Source organism: Coturnix japonica, chromosome 1 (genome assembly GCF_054131305.1).
Source record: "Coturnix japonica strain WE chromosome 1, WE-NBRP24, whole genome shotgun sequence".
NCBI classification, from domain to species: Eukaryota; Metazoa; Chordata; class Aves; order Galliformes; family Phasianidae; genus Coturnix; species Coturnix japonica.
The window spans coordinates 167,007,255-167,023,022 of record NC_140663.1 but is presented as its reverse complement, the minus strand read 5'-3'; the positions used below and the strand labels follow the sequence as shown (position 1 = coordinate 167,023,022).

General features: G+C 34.1%; 1 protein-coding gene across 11 annotated transcripts in view; it reads left to right on the top strand.

Moving 5' to 3' along the window:
- The window catches only part of CNTN5 (contactin 5), a 538,457-nt gene that overhangs the window by 385,454 nt on the left and 137,235 nt on the right, over positions 1-15,768 (top strand). For all 11 annotated transcript variants that reach the window (XM_085508884.1, XM_032442190.2, XM_032442192.2 and 8 more), the window contains one exon: positions 5,889-6,092. In XM_085508884.1, coding sequence (XP_085365010.1) covers positions 5,889-6,092 — 204 coding nt within the window. The remainder of the gene's footprint in view (positions 1-5,888; positions 6,093-15,768) is intronic.

Sequence of the window (15,768 nt, the reverse complement as noted above, 5' to 3'; positions counted from 1 at the left end):
CAGTAGATACAGAGTCCTCAGAGCAGAAAAGAGACAATTTCACTTTTAGCTGATAAATAGACAATATCTATTTGCTCTATGTGAGGGTATTACAAAGCAATACACAAATTACCTTCATTAAATATTTTCTTTGAGGATTAATGAACACTGATAATAAGTCACAGCAGCACAAATAAGTGCACTAAAATTATTTATGTAGTTGTGGTGGGATGCAACCCATAGTTATTCGTTTAAGAAGTTTTCAACAACATTTTATCTGAAGTGTGAAATGTATCCCATCATTAGACAGTGCAGCACATTGCACTCTTATTCCGTGGTTGGTACACTGATTATCTAAATATCAAGTGTGGTGATAGTGATTAAAAATGGTCTTGAGATGAAATAAGGTTTTGTAGTTTCAACAGGAGAAATCTATGCTTTTTTCCCTCATCATTTATTTATTTATTTATTTTAACTGAGTATTTCTGAATGGTACAGAAGCCATCGTGCAAACTTCATATTTATGTACAGCAAATTCAGCCCTTAATTTGAAGTGAATTAGTCCTTCTTTTGGTTAGAAGTGGAGGATTAGCTTTTTGTTTGTGGGATTTTTTTTATTTTTATTTTTTTACTGTTTTGTTCTTTATTACTGTTGTTTGTTTTGTATAATTGAGAAAGAGAGAATAATCAGCTTCTTCGGAGTTCCTAAAACTTTACATCACATTTTGGTTGTCATCAGTACTATTTATTCATTAGGTTGTGCCATCTTGTGGAATTGGAGTAATCAAGGGAAACCATAAATGGAGGAGATATATATTTTCTCAACTGGACATCATAGGAGATAGATTAGTATATATCTTACCATGTTGCAAAAAGAATACATAAATCAGGCTTCTTTCTTTTGCTAACACTGTAATTCCACAAAGAAAGACTTCAGCATTGCCATAGAGCTAGCATTTTTTGCATCAGAATGATATGTCCAGAAATGTCACACAGCGCTAACAAAAATGGTGAGATGCCAGTGATCCATTTTCACCCCTTATGAGAAATATGTAACATTGTGACAGCTCAGGAATTAGTGTTGTGAAACAGAGAAAATAGATCTACTAAATTGTTTAAGAAATGATAGCGAAGAAAATTTCACACCATACAATACAATAAAGTCCTTTTGGCAGGAGACAGATGTGCTCTTCTTACCATTTCATCATCAAATGGCCTAGATTTTCATTTTCATGACCTTCAGAGAACAGTCACAAAACTCCTCAGAAGCTTCTGTAAATAAGCTTTCATAAAAGAAAACACCAGATTTGCTGCTACCAATATGATTTAAATAATTTCCATTCTGAGATTTTGCATATAACAGAACTTGCCAGAAGGCTACTTATCCAGCCCAAGTCACAGAAGAGTGCCAGCTTACAACTGCCTCTATAATTCATACTTTCTCTTTTTATTCCCCATGTTACTGTGTGCTTTGATGAATAGTCAGTAAACAAAATTTTCATTTGCATTGGCAGTCAACTGCAATTTCCAGGAGGGGCTCTGCATCATCTCTGTGATTTCAACATAGGTATCATATCAAACATTAAAAAAAAAGCCATAAAAATAAAAAATGTGTTTAGCATATATATTTTTAAAATTCCCTATTCTTCTGTATACTGCAGTTCCTTGTTTTCACCTAAACTTTTTATTATTTTATTTATTTATTTATTTTACCTATTGAAAGCAAAGTGAGTAGAGCATGAAGAAAACTTTTACTCAGCTTTACACTAGTTGTTTCTTTTCTTAAAAAGCTGACTTCAGTTGGCTCATCTCTAGAATCATTACTTCACAATTTTGCAGTAATAGCTTTGTTTATTTAGATTTTGGCAGTTCTTACATTTAGCTTTAAAATGCTCCCAAAGTCAGAATTATTTAACTGTCAAACTTGAGACACATGTCTGGAATTTAATGTCCTATTGAAAAGCTAATGCACTGAAAGTTGTGCTATATGCTTAATCAAACAATATTGGTTCTAAAATCTCTTAAATCATTACAGGAAAATACAAGCTTGAAGTTTACTAACTGAAGTAATCTGTATGCAGATTGAACTAGTTTCTTAGTCTTTGGCATCTTCTTGGTTTGAAATTCACTCATCAATTTACCATTTCATAAAAGTGGGATTTCAGATGACATTTAAATGCAAGGCCTTTCATGTAATTTACACCTGCACCTGTGATGAACAGCTGTTGTACTTGTGATACATAACGTTTTGATGTTGTTCTAGAATATTTTAGTGTGTGCTTATAGTGTGAAGAATTAACTTGGAAAAAATAGCAGTGTTATAGAGTTTTGATTCTCCATCATCTCTTTATTAGTTATTCAGTTATGCACGCTACTGTTGGGGGGGGGGGGGAGGAAGGGCAGGAACGGCAGAAAATTAAATGATTCCTGTGACTGAGAATCCTTAATATGCAATCCTGTGATTCAAGAACCCTAAAATTTAGTATTTCTGGAATGCAAACATGAATATGAAAAACAGTGGGGTTTTTTTGGTTTTTTTTTTCTTCCCTACCATGGCTTAAAATTTAGAAGTAGAGGGTTTGTTCAATGGATCAATTACAAGGTACACCCACTTTCCCATAACTGAAGTAGTTCTTTTAACAACTTTGTGAGATCCTCCATCTATTTCTGTCAGCTAAGATCCCTTGAGTCCTCAAATCTCAAGCTAACTGTGGTTGTTTCTGATTGTTCTGTATAGCATACTGTGGAAATTTCAGTTTCCCTGAGGTATTTCCACTGAAATTTATGCATAGTGTATGGACATAACCTTCCAAATTATATCTAAGACTGTACAGAACTCATTAGATAGGTCCAAAAGAAACTTCATATGGTCAGATCAGTTCTAATGATCCTTCAGAAGCATCCAAAATCCTTTGGATGTTTGAAAGTGTAGTCTGATGATAAGAAATCAAAGTTATCATTTTTGTCTGAGCTTTGGATTTTTGGTGCTTGCCAGGAATACAAATGCTGTGCATATGCACAAATAAAAGTGTTAACTGAAGTTTAATGGCATAAATTGTTTGAATTTTAGATTCAGAAGAAATTCTGTTGCTTTTTTCAAACTTGAAAAGTGAGCACACATCATCTTAATGAGGTTCAACAAGGTCAAACATGTTAGGGCAGTGTGTACAGACTGAGAGTAGGACTCATTGAGAGTAGTTATGCTGAGAAGGACTTAGGTGTCATAGTGAATTAAAAGCTGGACACAAGCCAAGTTTTTGCAGTCTGGAGGACCTGGTCTGCTTAAAAAGAGGGGTGCCAGCAGGGTGAGGGGGGTGATTGTCCCTCTCTACTATGCCCTCATGAGGCCCCATCTTGAGTACTGCTTCCACGTCTGGGGCACTCAGTACGAAAGGATGTGGAGCTGTTCAAGAAGGTCCAAAGAAGGGCCACTAAGATGATCAGAGGGCTGGAGCACCTCCCCTACAAAGACAGGCTGAGAGAGCTGGGCTTGATTTTCCTTGAGAAGAAAGGGCTCTAGGAAAATCTCATTGCAGATTTACAGTACTTAAAATGTAACCAGGAGGGAGACAGGCTTTGCGTAGTATGGTAGTTCTAGGATAATATGGAATGGTTTTAAACTGAAAGACTGGAGATTTAGGTTAGATTTTAGAAATAATTCTTTACTTAGAGATCGACGAGACATAGGATCAGGTTGTCCTTGGAAGTTGTGGATGCCCCATGCAGGTGTACAACAGTAGATTGGATGGGACCCTGAGAAACATCATATAGTGCTTGAATTAGTGGTTAACAATTCTGTCCATGTCTGGGTGGCTAGAACTGGATGATCTTTAAGATCCTTTCCATCCCATCCTACAATTCTATAATGTTTTTTTCAAACTCCTGTTCCAGTACTCATTCACTCACCACTCATTTTTATGAGCAAAAATCATTTACAAGTTGACAAAATGACAGCATCCCTACATACTCAGCATCAGCAAAAACTAAGTCTTTTATTCCCTTGGAGGTACCAAACTTCATTGCCTAAATCCTTTCCCTGGAAGTAGTTCTAATTAATTAATGAATAATTCACTGTGTGTGTATTTTTAGGGTACAAATATAGTAAATTTTACTCCATGTGTACTGCCACTGAACCTAGAATGATGACAACTTTAGATTTAGTCTGAACTACTTTTACACCAGAGTAATTATTGAGAGTGACTGATTGTTTTTTTGCTTTGGTAACAGGTGTCTTCAATCAAAAATCTATTCATTTTCCTTGAGCTCTTATATTCATCATCACTTTGTTGAATTTCATGCTACCATAAATCATTTCTGCAAGATAAGACTTCATAGCAAAATGTAGCAATGAAATTTTCAGACAGAAATATTTTTGCTAATTAGTATTTTGCTTGAAACAGCAACAGAGAAAGGAAATTTTGAACACTGAGAGCTCTCCATGAGCCCTAAATTCCTCAGGGTCCCATGTAACTGCTCAGACTTGCAAATAGATCTGCAGTTCTCTGTTTTGCAAAAGTCTTCCCCAACCTTGTAATGACTGTATTTAGTCTTTTGACATAGCATTTTCACTATCAGTTTTTAATGAGAAAATTTTCATCTGGCTTCAAAACTGGATTGAACTTCTTCAAAACCAAACCTGAACATCATGCATCTACATATGACTTACACTTCTGTCTCATATTGGCTGATATGCAATTAATATCTTCATGTTGCTACTAAAGCTGATGAAACCCATGCAATTTATGTCTAAAACCTTAGAACTTACTGTACCAGTGGAGCAGCATGCATCTTGGGGAGGTGGGAGGGATTTTGCATACCTGAGCTAGTCTTGACTCTTCTAATTTTGGAGTTATATCTTTAAAAACTATCATAGCAAGTGATTACAGAACAGTCTGTCTCATAAGTATTGTGGTAAATAGCTGAGAATTTTATAGATATATTTTTTAATTAAAGTGAAAATAAGCTAAGGTAGTAACATAAGAGAACAATGTTTAGAAAAAATATACATAAGGTTAAGGCTTTCAGGTCTAATTTGCATAATTTCATATGAATACTTCCCTGCAAGGTCTAAATTAGAATCTCATTATTTTTACTGATATATCTAACACAAAGACATTTATGCATTTAGACTTGTAATAAATCAAAATATAATTTCATGCAGATTTTCTTTTCTTAATAATTTTAGATATAATGGGGAAAATATATACTTCTCAGTTGTACAGAATGATTCCTAGGATAAAAATTATAACCAGGGCTCAGGCTTTGAATATCATTTTTAAAATAAATCACTTTGATTGTTCTTTGATCCACCAGGTTATGAGAAAAATCACTTGATATTTTTGGTTTTAGGAATTATTGATTGACTTATAGGGATTTATGCTTCCTTAGGAACAATCCTCAACTTCTTCAGATAAGCAGATATAGAAGATGACAGAAATGTAATAAAGTTATACCACCTGCAAAGTAGGCTAAGAGCTATTAGATAGTGCTGAATTTCAAAACAGAAGTTCAAACACTGTTTATACAAACACGAAAAAGTCATCCATATCTCTATAGGAAGCATTCTATTACATTTCATTGAAAATTTCAACTAGTGAAGAAAATAATTCTTTATATGTTATTTCTGGATTGACCTTGAATAATTAGGAATGAGAATTATCTGAGTATGTTGAATAATTTAATTATTTCTTCTTAATCTGTGCTCTCAGGAAACTTGTGAGCTTAATTCTTTGAAAAAACAAAAACAGTTATCGTCACTTCTAAAACAAATGTAAGTTTTAAAATGTTTTAGCTCTTGTTTTGTTTCTAGATTATTTAAATAGATCTAATCAAATTTGCTTTAATGCATCATAGCAACAGAAAATATTGTTTCCATTATAGTTTTCTCCTATTTTTCTGTTTTGTTTTAGAGATCATCTATAGCTGGGTGTTTAATGAGTTCCCATCCTTTGTGGCAGAAGATAGTAGACGCTTCATCTCCCAGGAGACAGGCAATCTCTACATCTCCAAGGTGCAACCATCTGATGTTGGCAGCTATATATGCCTGGTAAAAAATACAGTGACAAATGCCAGAGTTTTGAGTCCTCCTACGCCTCTGACACTTAGGAATGATGGTAAGAATTATGTTATTGCTGGGTATTACACAGAAGTAAAAATTGTTTAAGTAATGCAAGAACCATGATTATTTGTTTGCTTTTACTTTCAATAAAAGCATGTGTACTTCTGAGACCAGCAAGGAAAAGGTGTCCATGAAGACAATTTTTTAAAACATCTTACAGTTGTGAGACTATTTAGATATCTGAAGTCAAGTGCAGACTGACACCTCCTGAAGTACTTTGTTTGAAACACGTACTCCCTTTTGCTATTCTTATGCTTTATCACTGAGAGAGTGAAACAAATTTCCTTTCTCAGTAATGTTTGGTTCTGTAGGACTCCATACCACTGCCAAATACAGGTGACTATTGTCACTTTGATGCCCTTGGGCGTCTGAGATATCCACAGGAGGTGGGCAAACATAGCAGAGTACATAAAGTACACCTATTCCCTTACAGTCCAGCTGGCTGCAAAGAGAGAAGTAGTGATGAATTTCAACCGGTACAAGAAAAGTGGTTAGAAAACTGAACAGACTCCAGTGCTTAAAACATTATGTTCTGAAGTCTTGTTACCCTTCCAGGCTCCAGTTCACTCCATTGATTAAGGACCACCATGAATATAACAATAGATTGGATTGCAAAGATAGCTAACTACTCAGGTGCTTTAGAATTCCGTGAAGGCATGTCACTGCAGTAGTTGTTCTATTTTTTCTGTAATGAAGTACCTAAACATTATTTTCCAGAACTAGCCTAGAACTTGGAGTAACTCAGTCATTTCCAGTTTTCAAGGGAAAACACCTTCCAATAATATTCCCTATAAGGCAGCACGGCATCTCAGTATCAGTTATGTGTATCTCTGACTCTATTTATATAGCTCCCTATAGAGAATATTTTTGTTTGTTTGTTTGCTAATAAAACATTTATACTTATCTTCCGTTTTCCATCAAAATAATCTTAGTTTTGACAGTAAAAGTTAATAATTCCACAAGTGCCTATATTTTTTTCCAAGATGAATTCCTAGCTCTTCAGAAATTCATTCCAGCAATTCATGATATATGAATTCACATTAGTATAAATCAGAAAGACAGTCTGAGGCTTTTGTTTTTCTTACAAATTTATTTAGCACTAAGACTATTCCTGTACTACAGAAGCATTATAAAGACCGGACATAAGCAGAGATTATTTAGTTTTACAGACTAAATAAAAAAGTGTGTTCATAGATTAGAGTGGATCTAATGGATAAAGTTAATCTTTATTCATTGTAACTAAATTGAAAGCTCTATCTGCAGAATGTGCAGTCTCTGAAAGTAAAAAAGCTGCATGTTTTACTGCATCATTTATGATTTTCAATTTTTTTTGTTCAGTGCTTATGATAATTATTGCACTGTTGGTCTTTAGTTTTACCAAACGAACAAAGCAAGCCTGATCTTTTCACTATTACTCCTTTGAACACAAAAATAATAATACAAAATCAGCTAAATTATTTTTAATCAATTCAAATTATGACATATTGTCATATTTATTATTTTATATTGCTCTACTGTTTACATGTTAAATCTTTTCATGTTCTTATTGGGTTCCAATTGTGTGTAGTGATTCAATGGATTCAACATATTCAGCTATTCTGTGTTTCTGTGAATAGTTATCTATAATCTACTCTATGGTCACACAGAAGTGGGGAGAGTAAAGAGTTATCAAGGATGCAGTTGACTTCACTGAGCTAGGGAATAAAATAATGCAAATTTCCCTTAGTGTCAAATGAGTAGTATATACCAGCCTCAAGCAAATTTGTGTTTCACTGGTGAATGTCATACAATTGCGATAATGCAACCTTCTAAACTGTGCTGGAATATCAGGGAAGCTTTAGCACTTAACTGCTTCTGAACGACTTCCCAATTTATTTTTCCACATGTATGCATTCCTACTGGACTTCCATGCCTTTTTTACCTATCGGAAATTCTGAAAAATCCCCTTTAATATAGAGTTCTTAAGTATTTGTTTATAGATTATAATAAATGTGGGAAATAAAAATGACATTAAAGAAAATATGCATATATCTGAAAATTTATTTGCCACTATGTTGCTGAAATCTGCTGTAATATTTTTACAAGCATATTTTTTACAAGCATATTTTAGAATATTCAAATAAAATTAATTACATTCCACTTCAAATATTTACTTGTGTGCAAAAATCCTACAGCATTCTGAGTTCTAGCAGTTGGGATCCCAACTGGCATCAGTACATTTGTCAGAAACTACAGAAGGTCTTGTGGTTTAAAACAATTTTTACAAATGGCACTGTATAAATAAAATATTTAAATGTTCTCAAATATCTGGACATATGTATTAATTAACTCAAAAATATTCTTTTTTATATATTTGCAATTGTTCTTTTTATATGCAAACATATATTAAAAGCAGATATATACCTGTACTCAGAGGAATGAAAATCTTTTCACAGAAATACTCGTATGAAAACATTTGTCCCTAGGTATCTATAAGGAAGAAAGAGAGTAACTTTCTTTCAAACTCTTCAAGGATGTAGGAACTTCTTTGGCTTTTATTAATCATTTATTTCTTTCATAATGAGTCTCAGGGAGGTAGTTAGCTCCTTGGTATGAAGCAGATTAAATAAAAACAAGAAATCCTTCAATGGATTCTCAATAACACGATTACCATATTTTTTCAGATGTCCTAGAGAATTAGTTGTTTCAAACAATTCAGTCTTCCTCCAAAATGGTTTATACACTATGAGAAAATAAAAACTTATTGGGAAAAAAAGTGTATAGTTTCAGTAACTGCTGGTATAAGGCATTAGAAACTGAGGAATTATTCAATAACTGTTTACAAGTAATAAACAGTGTTGTTAAAATGGATCTTCGTAGACCTGATTGCAGACTGGGAGCAGTAAAATATCTTGACTAATAAAAACAACAGAAAGCTTTTTCCAATTTAGGGAGTACAAACCTAGGGAGTATGAAACATCTGAGGTTAGACTGAATAAAGCACATATTTTAAGTTAAGTTCACACTTTTTCAGTCCACTGTTGCTACCTTATTTTATTCCCCCCCCCTACCCCTCCCCCCCCCCCCCTTTAAAAATTGTTGACTTTAACATTATTACTTTATAGGAGAGAATTAAGTCATTCTTTATATTATCCATGTGTAGACTGTTTAGTACAGTTTCAGATATCAGAGTTTTCTAGTATTTTCTAGTGTGTTCCATTAGAGTAAATTATGAGTAGCTTATAAAATTGGTGTATATTGGTGTATTATATTAACAGTCTTATGTAACTGAACTAAGAACTTATTCTTTGCCAAAATAGTTTTGTGAACTAAATTGTCTGCTCATAGTTAATTCTATTAATTTCCCTGAGACTCTGTGTGATTTATAGTATTGCATTGGCATATGGATATCTAGGCATTAAGTGTATTAATTTGTAATTTTCAGTGATACAGTGTCTTTTGCATGTTCATATTCAAGTTGAACTTTGGGCTGTATTGTTTGAACATCATAATTTTAGTATAATCTACAAACTTATTACGTATAGATTTGAGTCATGCATCTCAAACCAAATATATATAGAGAGACACTTAAAATGCAGATCTTCAGGGAAAATACTCATTTGTCACAAGAAGACTAATATGGACACCTCTAGTTTACACTACAGATAAATGACAGGAGAAAAGATCATACATGAGCATTGCTGCAGCAGTTAGTTTCTCAATTAAAATCTTCTTGCTTCTGGAAAGAGATTCTCAAAACAAATCATAATTACAGTGTAGTAAGAAACTCATATGCTGACCTGGAAAACTGTTAAAAATGTGTTACGTGCTAGGACAAGCTCAGGTGGTTTCCCAGAAGCTGACAAGATTATCCAAAAAAGTAAGAATTACTAATAATTTTGCAATTAGAATACTATGTAGGCTGCAAAAGAACAAGATTAACACTCCTACACCATCTGACTAAGATCAGGAACTTCACTCAAAGTTATCAGGCAAGTACTCTAAACTGCTGAACAGTGGAATGTGTATCTTTTGCTGACAAAATAATGGCAAGAATAAATCTGTGCCTAACCTTTCTCCTGAGTATATGAAAACTTTGGATTTTGTTTTCTCTCTAGTATTCTAATGATGTTTGTGTCAGGAATCTTATATTCCCCAGTAACTACTGCCTTAAAAGCCCATCAATTATTTATTCAACTATACCTTCTAACTTGCTTGATTTAAATAGGTTTCTGAAGTTAAAGAGCTATTACTTAAGCAGTTTTAAAGAAACCCAAATCATTTTAGCTGAAAAGATTTAAGGGACCATTATGGAAGTTTATGCTCTGGGAGCTTCAAGAGTGTAGTTAGTACCTGGAAGATAAGTGGACTAGAAGCATTAGCCTCTACACAGCTGAAGTGATATATGATGATTTCTCAGCAGTTTGATTTTTTCCCCCATGAAATAAAAAAATGTTCTTGTATGGATACAGTTATAAACTCAGAATTTTTCTGCAAAGCTATGGATAGTCAGGAAAAATGAAAAGGCAAAGCAGTCCTTTCTGAAGTGGTAATGATTGATATCCTATCTGTAGCTTGTTCAGTTGTACTTAACTATAGCAAAGACTGACAATGAGAAACCAATCTTAGTATTTTATTCTTTTTTCCATTTCCATTAAATGTCCCTCAGGAGATGATGTAATTTTTTTCAGTTATATTAATACCTGTAAATGTTTTCAATTCTACTGCATCTGTCCCTGTGGCATGTGAACATCTCACAATCAATGTTTATCAAATTTCTGTGATTTAATGAATTATGTTGTCACTTCTGTTTCATGAAGACAGTACTGTATCCAAGGATGCATAGGACAATTTTCATAGCAGAGATATGAACTCAAGTCAAAGATTTCCATCTAAGTCATACTACAAATTAAAATTCTTTTTATGTAGATTTTTTCTCATTTAAAGTTTTTACAATTACTTTTTTTCAGTAATCATAGGTATCACAGAAAGGACATTAGTGTTTCAGTTCAGCTTTACCTGGCCAGGGAAGAGTCTGAGCGGACAACAATGTGGACAGTTTTCAATCCAATACACACTGACAAGGTACAGATCTACAGATGAGGAAACATAAGGGAAGATGACTTGTCAGAAAATAAAGGACAAGATTTATTTACACCCAGTCTGATGAATATTGAAATGCTGGGGTCACCTCTAGGAAGGTTAGGGGTGCAAGATTGTCAGAAAGGAGGTATTTTAATGGTAAGGTAGAGCTTAGGAGAGTTGTCTTTGGATCACATGATCTCCATGGTCCCTTATTGCATTTTTATTTTGTGCTGATCAATTTTATTTATTGCTGTATTTCATGCTTGAAAATTGGAACTAAAAAATGACAGAGGAAATTTTTTTTATGGACATAACCAAACATAATTTGTGTGTCTGACAGATCCATTCTAGTTAACAAAGCTCAAGACCTCAGTATTTCCTAAAAATTCAAGTTTCTTTTAGTGCCTGATGCAAATTAACAAAGATCTTGAAAAAAAGAAAATGATTGTTTTACTACCACTGATAGTGACCAAAACAGAAACTGGGTAAGATAAATAGCCTGAAGGCACTACAGTCACAGCAAAGCAATTATATTGTAACATGGAAAGGTAAAACCTTGATAATCCCCTTGAAGTTTATGCAAATATGATGACCTCTTTGGTCTCAAACATTGTAAACAATTAGGATTAAAAATATCGCTTTCCAGTAATAGACTTTTGTTTCCTATTTTTCACAAAGAGCATTGATGTCTTACAGACAATCATTTAGTAATTGTTCTACATTTTCTGCCAGTCGCTGCAGGCATGTTTCATGCTAATGGAACAAAACCACAGAAGAACAGAACGTGGTACAAAATACTTGCAGATCAGCATTTCATTCAGAATGTGGAATGCTGAAATAATGACTTAACTTGCAAAGAGCATTAAGTACTGGAAGAGATTGCATCTAATAGAGAGGATAAATACAAGCTAAAACCATAAGATTTCAAAGATCATGTTATCCCTCATATGTGTTCATATTTAATAGCAAAAGACAATTTAACACAATTATTTTCAGAAACAAAGTCTTAGAATAAAACTTTAATAAAAAATCACCAAAACACTAAACCTCTCAGCTTGTCTATGTAATCGACATATGGCAGAAGCTTAAAAATAATAAAGTGCACTCTAAAAAGTGTCTGACTCCATCATACATGCTCTATGAATTATTTTAAGCAGTGGATACCACAAGACAACTTGAGGTTCCCATAGAAGTTTCAACAGAAGAAGTTTTAGAAGAAATACAGACCTTTCAAACAATAATAATAAATCACTATTACTAAAGGCATACAGTAGTCTAAAACAAATTAGGATGTACAATTTTTGTTTTCTTGGCTGCAGGTTTTTAAAGTGGGCTAGAAAAACAGTGCAGATTTTTAAATTAAATTTTTAAACTGGACAAAACTTGGATAAAAGTATCCAAGGATGTACAGACCAAGGATCTATCTAGTGTGGATTCTATTTGAAGTGTTTTGAGAGAAAATATATTTTAAAGTGCAATTAGTAGAATCATAGGATGGTTTGAGTAGGAAGGGACTGTCTAGTTCCAACCTCTCCACCATGGGCATGAGTACCTTCCACTAGATCCCAAAGACCCCTTCACCTTGGCCTTCATAGAATTATAGAATAAATCATAGAATGATCTGGGTTGGAAGACAGACTAAATTTCTTTTACTTCCAATCCTCCTCTTATGGGCAGGGTTGCTAACTATCAGATCAAGCTGCCCAGTATCTATCCCAATTGGCCTTGGATGCATCCAGAGATGGGGCATTCACAACCTCTCTTGGCAACATGTTCCATCACCTCACCATTGTCTGAGTAAAATATGTCTTCCAAACATCTATCCTAAATCTTCACTTTTTTAGTTTAAAGCCATTCCCCCATGTCCCATCACAATCAGACTGTAAAAAGTCAGTCCCCCTCTTACTTGTAAGCTCCCTTCCTTTTACTGGGAGGCCTCAGTTAGGTCTCCCCAGAGCCTTCTCTTCTCCAAGCTGAAAAAGCACATTTCTTTCACCCTTCCTCACAGGAATCATGCTCTAGCCCTTTGATCATATTTGTTGCACTCCTCTGGTCCCAGCAGCTCTGCATCCTTCCTATACACTGTGCCCCAAACCTGGACTCAGTACTCCTGCTGGGGAAACCCAGAATGTTGTTGACCTTCCTGATATTCATCATAAGATGCAGTAGGTTGAGCACCCCTGCTAGCACTTTGCCCTTAGCTATGCTGTCCTGCACCGTGTCACCAGCAGGTTTGCTATGAACCCCTTCCTTCTTCAAACCTAGTTTAAATCCCTGACAGTGAGCCTAGACAGACCCTGGTCCAGAATTCTGCTTTTTTCCTATGACCTAGGTAGATTGTATCAGCAGCCATCATCATGCCAGGCACTAATTAAACCACCCCACAGTTATATAAAAAAAAAAGGAAAAAAAGAAAAAAAAAGAAGAAGAAAAAGAAAAAAAAAAGTATAATTAAACAATGAAATTTATTGTTATAGTATGAGACAGTGGGGACATTTTTTTAATGACAGATTAGGGTAGGAATGATTTCAGTTCAGGCTATATAAAATGTTAACTGACTAAATTTGGCTGATATCCTGACTTTATTTGAATACCTCAGGCACAAAGTTTAATTTCCTTTTTTCTGTTCAAAAGAAAAAATATATATATATATTTCAAAATCTTTTAACCTTTAATGACATAACTGGTTCAGAATTTTCTTGTCATACAAGGATGAGTATTTCCTCAAGAGCTCAGTAAACTTTGTCAAACCATTGATTTAATCTTGATTTTTAGGAAAATGGATCACAATTTTTGCTATATCTAATACTTGCATAATTATGTTTGTTTTTAACAAAATCTACCACTACTTATAGATCCATGTTATTTATGAAATAACATTGTTCTGATTAGATACATTTAAACTTTCTCTCTGAACTAACCTAGCTTTTAAAGACATGTTTAAGTGCTTATACATTTAGATGTATTTTCATTTTCAGATGGAAAGAATGATTTTGTTCTTTCATAGAATCATATCATAGAATCAGAGAATGGCCTGGGTTGAAAAAGACCTCAAAGATCATCTAATTTCAACCTCTCTGCTATGTGCTCATTCGCCAGCCACCAGACCAGGCTGCCCAGAGCCACCTCCAGCCTGGCCTTGAATGTCTCCAGGGATGGGGCATCCACAACCACCTCAGGCAACCTGTTCCAGTGCATCACCACCCTCAATCTGAAAAACTTCCTCCTAATATCTAAGCTAAACCTCCCCTGTCTCAGTTCAAAACCATTCCCTCTTGTCCTATCACTATCAACCCATATTACTAGTCATTTTTCTATGAAAACGAGAGAAAGCTTCTCTAAAATACATTTTCAGAAAACCAGAAGATGAAGTTTTTAACCAGAGATTACAGGCTTATCCTGATGCTTCCTAGCTATAAAATCTCTGTTGTCTGTTAGTTTTTTGACTCGGGCAAAGAAAAGTACTCTTCACCCTGTGAATGAAAAAGGCATGTAATAGTAACTAATGAAAGAAGAGGAAATGTGCATGTCACACTACACAGATAAATACTATACACACTTATTTGTACACTAGTTGATTGTAATTCTTGATGATTTTCGCTGATAACTCTATACTGATTTGAGAAATCAAATTTCATAAATTTGAGAGTTTAACTGTAGTTTTCAAGGGGAAAACTGAGGGTTTTTAAAAATCATCTAATGAAGAAATAACTACCAATTTGTAGCACTTCACTGTTTTTTTTGCACTGGTAAATGAGAGAACAGGTCCAAATATTCTGAAAAAAAAAAATAAATAAATAAAAATGCCTTCACAAAAGTAACATGTGGGAGCCTGTGGGACGACAGAACTAATAGAACAAAGACCTAATGGAAAATCCTCAGTTTCACAAGAAACACTTGAAGGACTATAAGTATACAGTTTACCATTCAGATTTTTTTTTTTATTCTTAAAGCTTGAAGGTTAGTTTTTTGCCTGTCTCTCAAGCTGGTCTTCTCTCAGTTGCAAATTGTATATTCCATTGCTTCCCCATGCATCCTTATGACTATTCCTTTATTTTTTCTAGCATAGAGATTACCTTCTCATTTCAGTCTTGATTGTTTTTACACTGGCAGTTCTTTTGGAAAATCTTGAATGATTTTCACAGATTTAGATTAGATTAGTCTTGCAGCTAGTGTATCCACAATGCAGATTCTATCCAGTTTTCTAATCCACAAACCTAAGTAATTCTCATTCTTTTTAACGTAGGTTTTTACTGCTTACCCTGACAGCTCATCCTTTCTAACTGAGAACACTTGTTAGCATATTCTTCCATTCACGCTGTGACATTCTTTTCAGTCACATCAGACACAAGCTACACACCTTGCCCTATATAAACTGTCTCCTTACTCTATTAATTTCTAATTATTGCAATTCTACCTGATCTTGGAAGGTCCTTGGTTAAACACAGTATGATGTGATATGTAGGCTTCATTTTTATAATTGTCATTGCACTGGTAAATAAAGTTTTGGTCTAGGAAAATTCTCATCCTACATTAATCTTTCAAAATGTAAATATTAATATATGTCCAGTTAAATTATTATTATTATTATTATTATTATTATTATT